General features: G+C 41.2%; 2 protein-coding genes across 2 annotated transcripts in view; both read left to right on the top strand.

Annotated features, from left to right (window-relative positions):
• FEZ2 (fasciculation and elongation protein zeta 2) overlaps window positions 1-685 on the top strand; it is a 36,544-nt gene extending 35,859 nt beyond the window's left edge. The window contains exon 12 of the transcript XR_009277300.1: window positions 16-685. The gene's annotated coding sequence lies outside the window, so the exon portion shown is untranslated. The remainder of the gene's footprint in view (window positions 1-15) is intronic.
• A 9,384-nt stretch (window positions 686-10,069) lies between these two features.
• Window positions 10,070-17,300, top strand: part of LOC131577826 (opsin-5-like) — a 29,983-nt gene continuing 22,752 nt past the window's right edge. Inside the window, exon 1 of the mRNA XM_058835986.1 lies at window positions 10,070-10,190. Coding sequence (XP_058691969.1) covers window positions 10,070-10,190 — 121 coding nt within the window. The remainder of the gene's footprint in view (window positions 10,191-17,300) is intronic.

Here is a 17,300-nt window from a genome sequence, read left to right as displayed (position 1 = left end):
ACTTCTCTGTCACAGGTGTTGGGACTGGCACATTGCTTCAAATATGCAAGGAGGAGCAGGCTGATAGGGTGATGGAACACCTGCCTTTTATTCTTTAGGAAATGCTGCTGGAAAGAAGTCAGCTTCAAATAAACTCAGTGAATTGAAAGAATATATTCTGATTTTGTACAGATGCTGGATTTTGGATGGGAAAGTAAATAAATGAGTACTTCAACTCCATTAAATCCTTTGAACAGGGACTGTAAAGAGAATCAGCCTTTCTCTACACAAAAGCCCAGGATGAGAGAGAGTGGGGTGGGCAGTGGTGACGAGGGGAGAAGTGGAAGACGTGCTGCAACAGACACGGGCATCTTCCTGTGCTCTTGTCATCCCACCACCCCCATTCTTTGGCAATCATGTGTGACTGCATGCAGGTTTTATCCTTTATCCTGTCACCTTCAAGGTGAAACCTGGGGCTCTTGCACTGGGAGTTCAAGAGGCACGAGCTGCTCCTCACAGGTGCTGAGGCTGAAGCACAGCTGGTGCTGGTGGTGGGGCTCAGGTGTTAGAAAGCCAGCGGAGCAGCAGTGCTGCCTCTCTTGCTCTGCCTCTGAGGTGCACTGTTTTAGAATCACCAACTGATTGTGTTTCATCTATAGAGTAACCTATAATATATGTACTGTGTTTCCAAAATATTCTTAGGGAAGCTAAAGCCCTGAAATTTGACAGAGGTTTCATATATACAATATATACATATTCATATATACAATATAAAAATATTAATATTTACAGTATATATAGAGTTTGTGACATTTTTCACTATCTTTCACTGGTGTTGTTGCAAATATATGTGGTGTTGTCTTTAGTAAATAAAAGTTTAATAGAGTCAAAGTTTCTTCCATAAAATCCCACTGCTTGTATGGATGTTCAGCTCCTTCCTCTCTAATAGAGTGAGTATGTACAATTTGGTTTTAAAATATTGTCTATACACAGTTTATTGGCAGAAATCTGTCTGCTACAAAATGCCAAATTAAATTCTGAGCCAGAATGGAGTCCCTTCACACAACACTTGTATTCTGTGGTATAATGATGCTTCTGTTAAAACTGTTCATGTCAGGAAATAATGTCTGTGATAAAACTTGTGGGTTTTACCATATGCCCCAGATACCTGAGATTTATGCAGAATTCCATTGGCAGTCACACAAAAGAGCCAGTAGGTATGTGGTGGCAATCCAAACTTCAGTTTGCTTTTCTAGAAATTGCACTCCTGACTTCTTCCCCAAGTTTGAAAGAAAAACTGAAGTGGTTTGTCCAAGAATAATGGTCCCACTAACTTTCCAGAGTGTGGATGTTAGAGTCATATATCCTGTTCAACAAGGCAACAAGAGACCTTTACCATTGTGTAAGCATAAATACAGTGTTTGGGTCTTTTTCATATATTTTTGATGTATGGAAAAGTACTAGCCTGAAGTAAACTAAATCATATGTAGGGGAGGAAATTTCTATTTTCCTCTTTCTTGGGAGCTCAGACATAAAGACTTGCAAGTACTGATATTTTAATGCATGGATAAAAGCCTAGTATAAGAGAAGGAATAAAAGGGTAATATTTGATGTTAAGCAACAACATAGGAAGTAAGGAAAAGTGTCTTGTTGTCCATAAAACTTTATAGTCTTGTATTGATTGTGTATTGTTATATAGCTTGCAAGTGATTCTCTGAAAACTTGTACTGTTTTCAAGTGACTTCCTAATAGGTTAGATGTTTTCCAAACTCTAATCTTGATTTGTGAGTGACATTCTCAGTATTCTGGAGATCCCTGTGAGAGTGTGAGATGTGCAGGAGCATGAACTAGGTACAAGAAGAAAAACATTTGTCCTTTTCAAGATACTGGGAGGATACATTCTTTCTGACTTTCAAAAGAAACTTACAGGAGGCCCATAAAGGGCAAGAATCCATAAAGAGAAGAAACCAGCATGTCTAGGACTCCTCTGATGCAGCAGTATCCTAGACTGGTTATTGTTATGAGCCGCTCCTATTACCTGCTCCCACACCTGCTGGAATGCTAATATTAAATATTTCATAGGAGTCTACAGGATGTATTTTATAATAGCAACTGGTACCTGGAAAAATTGAAGTGGATTCAGCTGACAGAAGCATAATACAAGGTTAAGATTATTTATATTTTCAGTGATTTTCTCCTCCTGTTGTGTATTCTCTTAATCCAGGATCAAATTCTAATTGTGGTCAAGTCCTTGGAAAGCTCATCACTTTGAATGGAAGCTCTAGGAAGACAACAAACCTGAGGTTTGAATGGGAAGTTTCAGGGTATGAACCTTACCATGCTGTAAATTCTGGATGTTTTGTGCAAAGCAAACACAACAGTGATGACAACAGAAACCTCACAGTCTCTGTTCTTGGATGTGATGGGAAACGCAATGCTACAAAAGCACAGTTTTTGCCCTAGGTTTTGCTCTGTTTGATGCTGCCTGCACACAATCTCATATGAGCACATTAAGATAAAAGTATGTGTTGTTTTACTTGTTTGGATATTAGAGCTAAGCATGCTCAGTGTCATCAAAAGCAATCAAAAAGCATCATCCAAAAGAAAACCCACACTTTTTCAAAGTGGGAAGAATCAACCTGTGCATAATTTGACACAGCACAAGAACAGATGGAGTTAAGCAGGAGGCTTGCTTTTTTCTATAATTTTATGTGATGAACAAAGCTTTAGTGAAGCCTATGCAGGTCTGTCCAGCCACTGCCTGATCTGTGTAACCAGCAGGCCCACAAATGCAGTTACTGCTATTGCTAGTGATATACCACGGACTACGTACTGACACTGCAGTACTAAGGCATGCCAGCCTTGCTTTGCCTCAAATTGCCTTAGCCTGCCTGGAACTTCATTGTAGCTGGCTCAGCTGTGACAGCAGTTTATTTTAATTATCAGGTTGCTATTTCCTGGTTTGATCATGGAATATAACCACAATTTTTGTACAGACAAGAATAGTGAATAATTATTTTGTGTAAAGAGAAATATTTATTCCATCACCTTAATATTGTAATGTAAATGAAAAAAGGCCTGTCTTGGCTATTGAGGGCTGCCTGTGGCAACCCGAGATGCAGGGAGAGAAGTGCAGACATGAAGAGGATAAGAGAAGAGGGCATGGGAATGTCAGTTAAGAGCTATGGACAGCTCAGCAGCAAACAATTAAACCTAAACCTTGGACACAGGCAAAACTGGTTTATAGGTAGGGGAGGAAAGAGAAAAGAGGTATACAAATTATGTAAGATATTTTTTATACAGGTCATTCAGACATAATGTGGAGTTGCAGACCAAATAAAAAGAACAAGCTGTAAAGTAAGAAAGAAAATGTATCAAAAGAAACCCTGAGTGGGCTTTAGAAAGAGAAGGAAGAAATCGGCAATTTCAACATCATGCTGCTTGGGCACCACCATCATCTCTCTTTCAGAAAAAACAGATGGAAAAATGATGCTCCTTGTAACCATTTCCTCCCCTGACTGAAGCCAACTGCCTGAAAACAGAAAGAAGAGAAAGCATGGAAAGGCAAGTATTACACCAGGGAGAATGATAGGTGCTAGGAAGTATGCATTGTATTGAATAGTTACTGAGACTTTTTCTCATGTTAGTGTTCTTTATTTATTTTCTTTTGTCATAAATGAAATACATTTGAAAGGCTTTATGCTGCCCTTTTTCTTCCTCTAATTCCCTAATTTGCTGAATTCACAATAGTTTGCTTGGTCCCTAGAATGCAACCTGAAGTTTCTCCTGACATTAAAGTCCTGCTGATACGTGAAATGCTGGAGGTTTTGTTCTGCCTTTTCTGCAGAGAGTGATTTCTTCACATGAGTCAAAGTCACAGATCATTCAGTGCACCTGCCCCTGTTAATGTACTCCAGAGCTTGATAAGCACAAAAACCCCAATTTTTGAATCAACACCTAAGAAATTAAGGATCAGCTTTCATGTACCATTTTGAAATTGCAGGCATATGACGCAAGTCCATATTTGGGGAAAATGGATGCTCTCACTGGGCTCCCCTCCGAACCAGAGCAGTGAAACACTGCTGCAACACAGAGACAGTGACAGAACACCAGCCAGCCACTCTTTTGAACTGGGTTTGTTTAAACCTGCTACTGTAATGAGCTCACCAAGGATGACTGGAAGGCTTTGGAAGCCAAAAAGCCAAGTTTTACTGTAGCAGAAGCTGCAGTAACATTATTTTTAAAAATAAATAAATAATTAAAAACCCCAGTGAAACTCACTAAGACAGAAATAAAAGAGCTCAAATCTTGTAGTCCTTGTGCCTTGTATTCCTGTATTCCTTTGTGCCTCAGAGAGGTTCCTGTCCTTTAGCCACTCTTGGGCTGCCAAGAGTGGCCCCACCTCGTATTAGGAAACTATCACCTCAGAAGCACAACTTCCCACACTTCACTTGAGATCTCTCACAAACTGATTCAGCAGCCCAAAAGGTTTTAACTTTCTTTACCATCACCTAACCTACTCGGTGTAAGTTCAGCTCAGAGCAGAGTGTTTAAATAATACAAAACTTCAGCCACATAATTTGCACAAAGCATTTTCCATTCTCTTCAATCATCTTTCAACATGAAAGTAGAATGTATCTGAAACATCAAGGTAGCTTGTCTTAATATTAACATCAATCTAAACAGTTTTCCTTGAGAAACAGTTAATTTAAAACTGTATATTGCAGTAATAAGCACTGACCAAACATTTTTTTCCATCAGGTAGTTTTTATAGTTGTCAGAAGGTGTAGAACACAACCCCTCAGAGAAAAATTAGCATTCAGGATTGATGAGAACAAGAATAATGTATGAAACAGAATAGGCTAAAGTCAAGAGAAATCACAGCGGAAATATGGATTTTACTATGGATTATTTATAGATATTCATTATATTCATTTATATCATGTAACCATTTTCTTAACTGAGTTTGGCAAATAACCCAACACAGGTGAAGAAATGTGGTTTAGACATTTAAATAAAGAATGCATGGAGTGCAATTGTTTTCATTCTAAAATGTCACAGCAAGGGTTAATGTCCAGGGTTAAACAGGCATGTTTTGAAATATAAGTGGTCAAGCATGATTCACATTGTGATCTCTCTTCAGTTTAAATATTTCATGTGTGGTTTTGTTCTACAAAATTGAACATTGGCAACAAAAGAGCAGATTCAGGTCTGGTTCTTACAGGTAAGCAATTCCAAAAGGCTTGCAGCAGGACAGTCATTCCCATTTGTCCATCAGCATGTTTTAAGCCTTACCTACCTATCTCAGGATTTTTTTTCCTTTCACTCAATGTGTGTTAGAAAAGAATCTGTGCAAATACTTTCAAGAAGTGTATTTTATTGGAACCAGGAAAAAAAAATACGTGATCTGTATTTGGGAAGATCTTCTGTCACTGATATAAAATGCATTTTCTGGCTACCTCGATGAAATCCATAGGCATAACTCATCATTGTGTGACTGTTCATTGCAAGACTAAGTGGTGTCTTGTTGGAGTGACAGTTTTTTCATTTTCTAGTGAATATTCTAATTAAAAATGTGAAGTAAAAATGAAAATAATTTATCAAAAAGAATCTATGTGGACATGTTCCAACCATTGGATTTGCTTTGAAATCCCTCAATTATATTTCTGTGAAATCTCTGAAAATTTTATGCTTTACAGAGACAAAACTGTATTTTCATTCCACAAAACCAATTTTCTATCTGGTTATCTTAACCCATTGCCTCCTTCTTCTATGGTCCTTTCCTTTAACCCATGTATAACAGGTATTGTGAAAAAACAGTGCTGTGTGAACTGACACCAGCTTTCTGACATAATCATTCCTCTGGCAACTGCCCAAATCTCTGTGCTCCTCAGGGGAAACAGGTGCTTGTTAGGAACATTCATCATATGTATTCTGTCACACAAATTTTAATTTTTAGGATTTTTCTGGTTTTCTGTATTGGAAACAGTACCCTGGGTTTTAATGTAACCTGAGTTATGAGTGTGAACCTAAGGCTGAGTATGTCAGGCCAGCTAGTGCTGCTGTGATTCTTGCCTTTTTGTACTGGTATATGTGTCACTTTGAAAGCATTTAGAGAGGCAAATAGGGAGGATTCAAAGGCTGTTGCACATTTTAGCATCACAAATAGAAGGTACTGCTGGCTTATATCTGCTCTAAATTGGCTTTGCCTGCTGCCGCCGAGACCACTGGTTGGTTTTGTGTGTTTGTAAAATGGGCTTTATTGCCCTGTTGTGTCCTAATCCGGTCATTTCATCGCTCTCTTTAGTCAGGTGTCCTGAGATATGGGTGGTTTCAGGGGGTTTCCTGGCTCACTGACCTTCCGGCAGCAGCTGCCTGAGCCCCCAGGCGCGGCGGTGATTTCATGGGATGCATCGGACTGGGGCAGTGCGGGGCTCCCGGAGCTCTGGGCGGTTCTGGGGTGCCCCGTGGCTGCTCCCAGCTGGGGCTCGCTCCGGGACCCTGACCCTGCACAGGGGGTGCCAGGCCCTGCTGTCCCCGCAGGTCACCGTGGGGAGGGACGGCTGAGTTTGGGGCAGCAGAGGAGGGGCCGCAGTGTCCCAGGGCGAGCTCACATTGTTTGTGTCCCTTCTGCCCACCCAGCCTGCAGCTCCTACGGATTTAGGAAAGGGGTGCTTTAGCGTCCTTTCATATCCAAGTCCATTTTTCGCATGCCTTCCCACAGTCACAGCTGCGTCAAACACAGTAATTTCCCTGTACTACCACAGCATTTTCGTTTTCTTGTCCTTTTATAGAACTGCCCATAGCAGATGCTGCTCTAATCCTTTCAAAGCACTTTGTGAAGATAGTGAAGGCACTCGGGGATAATCTCTGTGAAGCCACTAAATTGGTCACCACCAGAGCACTGAGAGACATGAAACTAGGCTCCTGTAATCTGCAGAGGGAGCCTTTCCCTCGTTTGGAAGCACGGTGAGCTGCAGACCCACCAAACAAACCACAGCAGTTTGCAGAGCCTCTGTTCTTCACTGGAGGATGCCACCAGAGGGAGGGAGAAAACTGCATGCCGGTCAAGGCATTAATCTCTTATAGTGTGTGATGACCGGGGTGGGGGGAAAACAATCATCAAAAAGGATGCTTAACCATGGGGAGCAGTTTACTCAGATTTATTTTTTTTCCTTAAATACAAAAAAAAAAAAAAAAAAAAAAAAAAAAAAAAATTTTTAATCTCTTTCTTCCTTCTCACTATTATTACAAGGGATAAGGCTTGGCAGAAGACTGTCTCATGGAGATGTAAAGTTGAAGTGGCAATGGAGCTGGGGTACCTCTATGAAGCCAGAAGAAACTCACAGCTGGGAAAAAAACAAAATTCAAGTTCAGGGTATCAGGGCAAATAATATAACTTGTCTTTTATTTTGGCAAAGAGGAATAATTAGCATTGTTACTTATTACTATTTAAAGCACTTATGCCTAGAGAGGTCATATTTATGTATACAAAACAGTTTCCTTGTGTGAAAAACCCTCTCTGCTGGTTGTCCCTCTCCCTGTTTAATCAAAATAGGAAGAACTAGCACTAGTGTGACAACAGATGCCAAACTCAGACTTGGAAGTCCAGGCCTGTGTCAGATGCCATGGAAAACTGCTTGTGCACAAAGGGAAGTGGTTAGCCAGCATGCTGTGCCACCTCAGCACTGTCTGTGGCCAGCACCCGCTATGCTTGCCATGAGTGTGGATTCCTGCAGGGTGGGAAACAACAGCCTGTCCCAGGATACCTGGCTGCACAGAAGGGACCTGCACAGTGTGAGGTGTGCCTCATTGCAGGGAAATGCCTGGGGAGCTTTCCTCTTTACTCTCATTAAGATGAGGAGTCTTGTCCAGGGGCCTTGGGCTTGTCCCACAAATGGGCTGTTGGGTTGCTGTTTCATTTCCAGCAAGAGAGTAGAGGGGACATGGACTGGGTTTCTGCCCGGTGTGAAGTGTCATCCTTTTGTACATCTTTCTCTTGGTAGTTGATAAAATACATTCCAATGAAGACATGAGCATTCATGAATGGAGACTTTGTGATGGATTCTCTGCTGTGGACCTCTTCTCTGACCCAAGTTCCTTGTCCTGAAAGTAAGTGATATTGCTGTGCTTTGTTATGGGCCTTCTTGAGCATTTGTGAATGTCTGTGGGCATTGCCTTCAGCAAGAACTCTATCCCTCCCCTCCATCTGAGCAGCGAGCTGATCCTCTCACAGGCGGATAACTATCTAGAAATGGCTGCTGCAGCTCGTTGCTATAATGTGAGATTGTGCACATGTTCCCTGGGCTTTGCTGGGGACCCAGGGTACCTAAATGGCAACCTCAGAGAGCAGCACCGCAGCAGAGAAAAGGCCACTTGTGCTGGGCATGTCAGACAGCCTCGTGAGAGATGTGTGCATGGTCAAGAGATGCCTGCAGTTAGGTGGGATGGGAATATTGGGGCCAACCTGGAACCATTGTGGACGCACTGCAGTGGAGGCCTTTGGCCTAAAGAGCACTGCTAGGGCCATTTTTAATCACTGAGCTGGTAAGTCCTGGTCACTCCACCACAGTCTGCCAAGCAGTGAGCTTTAGGAAGCTTGTCAGGGTTCAACTCCAGCTGTCTGTGGATAGATCTCACAAGGAATCAGGAGGTGGGCTGTGGCAAGCGCTGGGAAAATCAGGCCTGCAGAAGTGTGATCTGTAGGAGCTGCCAGACCCATCCTGCAGACTTTAGGTTGGAGGAAGAGAGAGCAGCAGTCCAGTGCTGGGTACACGAGCTAGAGGCTGGGGACAAGTCAAGCCTGCAACCCTTGCAAGGCACTTTGCTGAAGTGAATGTGTCCTCACCTTTAGCAGGAAGGTTTCTCTCGTTCATGACAACATGGCTGTGTCTTCCTCCTCACTCTAGAGCACTGCTCTCCCCTTCCATTCTTGTCACATTACCTTTATTCCCCTCCCTTGTGGTGCCACTCCCATAACAAACACAGGGGAAGCTTGACAGGAGCAGTCAGTCTGCTCCAGGAAGGACAAATTCAACCTGTGGACAGGGGAGATTCACAATGATGTGCTCTGCTTCCTTCAGCTGGGTCCCACCACTGGGTCCAGTTTGCTGCCCAGGGTGAGAAGGGAGAAAGGCCAGTGCAAGACAGGCACAAGGATTTCAGTGCAGTGAGAATGTGTTGCTCACCAGGAAACTTTGCTGCTTCAGATGAATTTATTTAGACTCAAGTTTTTTAGTTATGGCTACAATGTGATTGGTAAGAGAGGCCGTGTTTAAACTACAATCATTGATACCTCAGAAAAGACTAAAAGTATTCCTGTCTAACTCAAATCCCATGCACTTCAACAAAACAAAATCTCATTTTTCACCAGTACGGGAAAAATTCCACATCATACTTGGTGCTTACTCCAAGACTGGAGGGTGCTTAGCAGTCTAAACATATGATCCAAAGTGCTCAAATTTTTTTTCAACCTGTTCTGGAAATTATCTTCCCTTCTTTTTAAATTAACAACTATCCCACTGGTAAAGTAAGTTAATAGATTATTTCTTATGCTACATTAAAGTCACATTCTCAGGTGGTGACACCTCCTTGATTTTTTTCACTGTGCCATTTTTTACTTTGTGTGAGATTTTTCCTGAATTTCATTTGAACTAAAATTCCGCTCATCTTTAATGAAAGAATAAATGAAAGTACAGCTAGCTAAGCAGTGTATCAGTATGGTGTGGGTGTGCCTGTGAGACTGTAGGTTATATGGTGTCACCTTATTTTAGAGGAAGTTGTCTCCTTTGTCAGATACACGCTCTTCATTATAGATTTTTACACATAGCAGTAATGAGGATAGAAGGAAATCTTCCGTCTTTTGCTGGCCACAGGTTCACAGGCTGTATTAATAGATAGGATTAGTGAAGAAGAATAGGTCAGAAGGCTGCAAAGCTCCTGTCCCTTGAGATTTCCTTCTTTAGATCATTAGTCTTATTGAGGGCTCCCTTGAATACAGTGAGCAGAAACTGAGGAAAAGGCTGGAACCATTTTACTCACCAGGACATTCTGGGGAAGGGTGATTTCTGGGCCAGAAGCTCCACTGAAAATGTCTGTCCAGTTTTCTGCACAGGCACCCTGGAGGAACAACAACATCAGTTTTCTGACCAGAGAGGCAGCTGTAACAGAGCAAGGAGAGACAATCATAGGTTTCTACCTGTTGGCTTTAGGTAGGTATTTGGCTTGAGTGTGAAAGGAAACTTTTAAATAGATGTTTTTATCAAATTCCTAGTGATTCATTTGGGTTTTATCCCTAATGGAAAATGATGGGAGGAAATGTAACTTTTTTTCCAGCAATTGCAAGATCGGAGAGGTATAGCTTGCTTTTGTTAAAAAAAGAGATTATAATCAATGCAGAAATCTTGAGGAAAAATAAATAGTCAAGCCTGTAAACTTTCAACTAATGTTCATTAAGCTTAATATGTGGGGAGATAAAAGAAGTACCTTATCAAAAGTACACGATCATTCTGTGTCTTCCTGTGTTCTAGCAGCACTGAAAAAATGTTCCCTGATTTTCAGAGTTGTGGCTGTTGACAGTCAGTTGGCATCCTACAAATGTCTGGAGATCCACAAAATATATTTTGTGGTTCTTAATTTTAATTGTTTGTACTGTTCTTGCTTTAAATGCTGGATGCATATAGAAATCGACTTCTGCAAACAGGATCTAAGAAAGATCTAGGTACTGGAACCTTATCCTGTGTTAGTCACAATACGAAGTGTTTATTTTAGTTCTGCTGCAAGACAGCTATTGTAAGTGTATAACAGGGATTTGAGAATGGCACTCAGAATAAATGCACTCTGATGCCACTGAAATTTTGTTTTGTTTGCTTAAATATTGGCTATTTTGGGCAGGCTTATTGCCTAACACAAGGAAACTTTATGAAATTTCAAAGAGTGCAAGCATGCTAGGTAATAAGAAATTTCAACCATAGAACCTCACAGAAAAATAGAAAAAAAATTTAGCTTTTATTAAATCTGTTCTTCTAAATAGCATGTACAAAAATGTTTCTGTTTTTAAATGATTGGTCTAAAAGATTTTTTTTTTATTCTAAACTTATTATATATTTCAATTAACTTATTAACCCTCTGCTTACACTTGACAAAGGCCTGTGGAAGTTATAATGTTAAATGCTAAGTATTTTAATATGTTTACATGGGACTTTCTTATTTTTATTGTGCTTAGAACAAAACCAGAGATTCTAGTAGAAATATGTATGGCTTTTATCTTAGGAGAGCTGACTAGGAGAGTGGTTGTATAGTAAATCAGAGGTACTCCAATTTATCCCCAGTCTGTTCACATCTGCATATCCCCTTGTGAATGGCTGGGAAATGTCTGCACCATCAGCTAAAGAATTAAGCAGTTGCATTTAAGACTAGAAAGAACATCTTAGGTCAGCAAGGCCAATCCCCTGCTGAGACAATGTATAATCTCATTTACACAGCTATTATGCTCCCTCACATAACTGGCTAGGGATTTTTTTGCTGTTGTTATCACTCTTCCAATTGAAATTATGTTCAAGATTTTTTTCTCTGTTGGATAGGCACCTTTGCCTAAATTCTTAACTAAAGTGATCATGACAGCTTTATACAATTTTTGGTCACTCCTTTTAATTGAAATCATTTTTTTTGCCTGCAAATGACATCCTATGGTCAATCTATGCTCCTGAAGGAACATTCCTTGAGGTCAGCCTCTGTATTCTTATATTAAGCAATTGAGGGAATTTTATTTTTTTGATTGTGGGGGCAGGGGGTAATTATATTTATTTACCTCCTCTCATAATATGTTTTCCCCTTTTCCCCTGTCATCCCAGCAGCCTTATAGCCAGGACTGAATACAGCTTCCAAGCAAGGTTTTGCCATCACTATTCATATTCATATTTACACTCTATCAACTCTACTGATCCCTCCCAGTATTGCCTCTGCCTCACACTGGTAGTCCAAACTTCTTCCATCAATGAACCAGCAGAGATATTCTCCTCTGATGCTTCCTGGTAGTGATCTCACATCTTCTAGCAAATACCTAGGTGCCTGAGCCTTTAGGCTGTTTGGGCTTGATTTCATATCCTTCAGCCAAGCTTACAATTGCTTTGCATGTCATAGCTGCTGTTCTTGAAACTTACCTCAAGATTCAAAACTCAAGTTTCTTTTCCTGGAGAGTATGTACAACCAGCAGTAGCACTCCTCCGAGCTAACTGTAGTGTAGATCTGGTTAAAAATTGATGGATGTGGATATACCCTTTTGAAATAACTTTTGAAAAGATCTGTTAGTCATACATAAATCAGGAAAGTCCTAATTTCTTTTCTCCTCAAAGGTTTACCGTTGCTCTCCTGCAAGCACCAGCCACAGCAATTTATAGTTATTAGTTTTATGTACACCAATAACTCGTTCTATCCAGGGAGCTGTGATGTGGCAGAACAAGTTCTCTGTCATACATTCATCCTCTTGCCCTTCTGGCAGCAGAGAAAAAAGGCCAGTCCATGCACTAGTTTCCTGTACCTCTCTTGCTTTAGGGGTCTGGCAAGACAATCTACATTTGAAGGAGTCTGTGTATACTTCCTTACACAAAACCCCAAAGATGTTCATATTTGATACTTTTGGGTTTTGGATGCCTTGGAAAATGGCTTCAGTGATTACACTTCTGTAGTTATTAATTGGTTTTTTTCTCTTGAATCTGTGTAGGGCAGTGCAGCTTCTTGCAAATTCTGATGTATTTTTCCAAAACCAAAGAGTATGTATGTGATTGGTATTAGCATTTTTCCAGAAGATGGGGTTCCCCTGAACTGCCTCACCTTCACCGGATCAAGTCCTAAAAACCTAACAATAGTTGGCCAAGTCTTCCCAGAGTCACACATCTTGACAGAAGACATGAATATCCAAGAACCATGATCTAACACCTCTTGCTGAGATAAGGCCTCTGTGCATCCCCTTCTGGAAATTCTCACAGGTCACAGGTAGCACAGCAGTCATTTGTGAAAGACAGGGCACTGATGTACATGTTGTATGTGGTACAGCAGCCAGGCACTTTTGGATCCAGATGAGAGGTCCTCAGCACCCTGCAGGGAAGCCTGATCACAGTGGTGTGGCACACTGACAGCACGAGCAAACCAGCAGGAAGTGTGTGGTGCATTTTGCAGATGCCGATGGCCATCAAGATCACTGCACTGCTTCTTGACACACAAGCCGCTGTTCTATCATTCTCCTTGCTAATGCTTTGGCCAGGAGACCAGCAAAGTGGGGGGAAGGTGCAATGCCCATCTGACAGCAGTGATCCATTCTTAGTGGGACTATCTGCAAGTGATAGCAACCACGGTGTTACCCTGCACTAGGTCACCTGCATCAGCATCCTCTTTCTGAAGCAGCACTCTGCTCCCATCCTTCCCTTCAATGAGCTCAGAACTGTCTCTAACAGACAGGTGAAAGCTTGTCCTGCTGCTGGGATTACATCTGACCCCTTTTTGCCTATGCTATAAGTGGTGTAGCACTGCATCGTTCTACAGTTTAAATTACGAGGTACAATTTAAAAGCACTGCCCACTGCTGCTGGATGCTAGGCATGGGGGAAAAATAGAAAGCATTTTTTGCTTCATAATTATTAACTGGAATTCTTAAGTTGGTTTTTTTCTGCATTTATACACAGTTTGTTCTCTATTTGTTTCTCCTAGTTCCACATTTAACTGGGCCTGTTAGAGTAAATACAAGGCATAAAAGGAAATTTTAAGTCAATAAGAGAGAGTACTTATTAGAGAACAAATTCTGACTTTTTGGAGTGCTTCCATCAGAAAAGCATGCTGAGTGCATTACCAATCCCATCAGAACAGACCACAAGATCCAAACATGCCTTTAAAAGGCACACACTTCCGAATGGCAATAGTAAACTGTTACTTGATAAGTGACAGAATGAGTGTTATTTCGGGATTTTGTTTGACAGATAAATCTGAGAAGGTGGGAAAGGAAACAAGCTATTCACGAAACATTCATCCCCAAAATGATTGCATTTATTGAACAAATAATCTCTCCATGCTTTGTCAAGTCTAAAACAAGATGACTCTTCTCCTTCCTGCCAGAACTGGCAATATGCCCTGGACAGGATATTGTGTGTGTATAATTGGCAGTGAAGACTGAAAACAGAGTAGGGTCACTTCACAGTTGCAATAGTTAATGACAGCTTTGCAAATTCTCTGGATTTTATCACTGTTTTAATTAAAGTTTTCTGGACAGAAAATCTTTTGCAGCAAGCCTCTTCTGATAGGCATTTATGCTTCTGTATATGTAGTTGTGTAAGTAACTGATTTCATTCATGCCTGCTCTGCATTAAGATGCTCAATCCAATTCCTGTCCTAGAGAAAGGCTATTTGCTGAGGAAAGAGCCTAGTTTGTCTTGTGATGCCGAGCCTCACCTTTTGCTCTCATTTCTTGAATTATTCCACTTAAGGGATTCATATATATTTTAAACAACATATGGCTGAGTTGCAACACCCATTTTTCTATTTCAGTCTTGCCAGGTTTTACAAGAAAAGGCCGTGCAACAATGTCTAACAAGAGCAAGTCTAAGTAGAAAGATAATAACCTATTTTGGCTGGGCACAGGTGAACTAATCTATTGGAAATGTGGATGACCAGCTCAGAGCTACCAATTCGCTTGTGCCAAATTTAGTTCTCCAGAAACAGTGTTAACAGTGAAACTGTATGCAACCTCAGCTGCTTATTGCTTGTTCAAAGACTATCTCAGGTACATGAGAGAAAAATAGAGCATGGCTGAATGCACAGGCTTGGGTGATCTGACAGAAATATTTTAAAATTATAATGTATTTTTTCGATATTCTTAGATTTAATTTCAGTGTTCTCAGTTGTCTTCAGCGGAAAGATTTTTAGTCTCCTTAGTCACTCTGGCTACTTTTCTGGTGCTTTCTTTACACAGGCTGGTGGGCATCACACTGACACAGGAGTTTGTTAATAGCTGAAAGGCTTCCAAGCAAGCTGACTTTCACCAGCTTGCTTGGCAGCTTGCCTGTACCTCCCCAAGAAATCATGGATAACAGCACCAGACTCCCTTGTGGAGTGCTTTTGATATCTGTGGATTAAAATGCTCTCTTAGGGAGTGTTGTTCCAGGAGAAGGATTACTACTGAATTACATAGGGGTGATACATTTTTAATATTGATGTCCATCCTATTCCTCCTACCTCACTATGTTTGCAAAACTACTTCAGTAGCTGCATATTCCTTGTGTATTTTGCCATGTCAGAAGATCCAGCATCTCTCTGATCAACAACCTATTTCAGAGTGTGCTTATGGGAAAGATATGGTGATCCCTCTGAACCTTATGCTGGGTGGCAGTGCTCGGTTTCTACCTAGCTGCTATCTATTTTCTTTCTTTCTTGCCACATTTTGACCTCAGTTGAAATCTTTATTCACCAGGATTGCCTTATTAAGTTTGGTTTTTGGTTTGGAGTTTTTTCTGCATACTCTTATGAGTGAACATTAGTGACAGCTTGCAAAAGATGGAACAAGTTCCCTTGGTTGTTTCTTTTCTATCTTCTGCTTTACTGAGATGACGCCTGGTAACATGGAGGCACTTCAAAGTTCAGAAGTTTCTTTCTGGGCTCTTGATCTACCTCTGATGTTCCCTGAGGCACACACCACCTGCAGTGCAGTTGAGGTCTCTGCTCTCACTGAGAGTGCCAGAGCTATTGCTGTGCTTCCCTTGCATTTTTGACCTTCTTCCCTGCAATGCTGTCAAGGGAGGGAGGAAGGGAGAAGGGTTGTTTGGTTTGAGGCATTCCATTGGTTGGGGTGATTTTCTGTTTTGGGGTGTCTGTTTGGGGTTTTTAAAGTCAATCACTCAATACAGACAACAACCCAGACTAGCACTTGTACCTGATGGCACAGAGAACCAGTGTCCCATAGTCACCATTCTGGCTGACAGCACTTTTATGTGACCACTGATTCTGTTACTGCATGGTTTACTAAGAATTGATTTTCTTCCATTTCTTTTTTTTTTAAATCCAAATTAGTATGGTTTACTACCCAGGCTGACCATTTTAGGGACTGGTTATGCCAGTGCAGATTCTCCACTGCTGTGCTGAAAAGGACCATGCCTACATGCAGAAATCATACTTGATCTTATCTCCCTCAATGCTTCCCACATCTCCAACCTCAGTCTGTGAATGTAGTTCCCAGAGATTATCACAAGTACTCTGTCTCTCTCACCTCTCATTGCTCTAAAATGTGCAGTGTTGTCTGATGTGACATTTTGCTCAAGTTCTTCCTTAAGACACTTTAATTGAAAACTCCCTCACCCTCCAGGCTAGGGGGAATTTGCTCTGTAAATCCCAGTGTCTGACACTGTGAGGGTAGCCTTCCTATGCATTACACTAAACTGGCAAAGTTTTGCTATTTACAAAGGTGGTTCCATTTTGTTTTGTCGGTCATTTTAGCACTATGTCTTCATGTGGACAGGGAAAAATATTTCATACCTACTGCCTTGATAACTATCTTACCTTGTAGACGGTAGAACCAACATACACAAACAACACAACTCCCATGCTGGCCTTGCAGGCTATCCTCATTAATTCCAAAAGCCCTCCTTCCCCAGTGTCCTGCTCTGCCTATAGGTATTATAGGTATTTATAATACCTAGACACAAACAAAAGTCAGAAAATCCCTGAGTTAAAATGTATGCAGTTGTTTAAAACAAGACTTGATTAAGAAACATTGTCACCTAGTGGCCAGAATGAGATATATTTATTATTGCTGACCTTGTAACAAGGTATATATAAAATGTATGTGTATATCTCAGTGTATCATTGCACCAGTGACTATTTCTGGTCAATACCATATGCTGACATTTCAGCTCTTCCCAGTTCAAAGGCTCTTCAGTAAACCTTGTGCATTTACTAAACAAGGCAGAGCAGCAGCAGCTTGGCAATGCTGCAAAGAAAAACTGTTAAAAGTCAATTGCTCCACAGAAGAAGCAGTTCATAGAGCCATACAGAGACTGTCCCATCAACCACCTTCCTCCCACTCCAAAGTACCCAGGGCACCTCACTGGGGGTATCTGCCCGATCTCTTTCTTTACAGAACAGGTGCCTTGTTCTTTGGCATTTCAGCTCCTGAGATTCCCACATGGCCTGGAGATTGAGAAGTAATTTCCTCCCTTCCTAGCCTCAGCAGCCTGGCAGTGAAGTTCTGGATTCTTCACATGGAAGCAGTGCTTCCTGAAGGAAGCCAGCTGCACTCTTGCTACAGCATTAAACCTATCAGCCATCTTTCATCACACAGAG

Source organism: Poecile atricapillus, chromosome 3 (assembly GCF_030490865.1).
Source record: "Poecile atricapillus isolate bPoeAtr1 chromosome 3, bPoeAtr1.hap1, whole genome shotgun sequence".
Taxonomy (NCBI): Eukaryota; Metazoa; Chordata; class Aves; order Passeriformes; family Paridae; genus Poecile; species Poecile atricapillus.
This window is presented reverse-complemented; position numbering and strand designations above follow the sequence as displayed.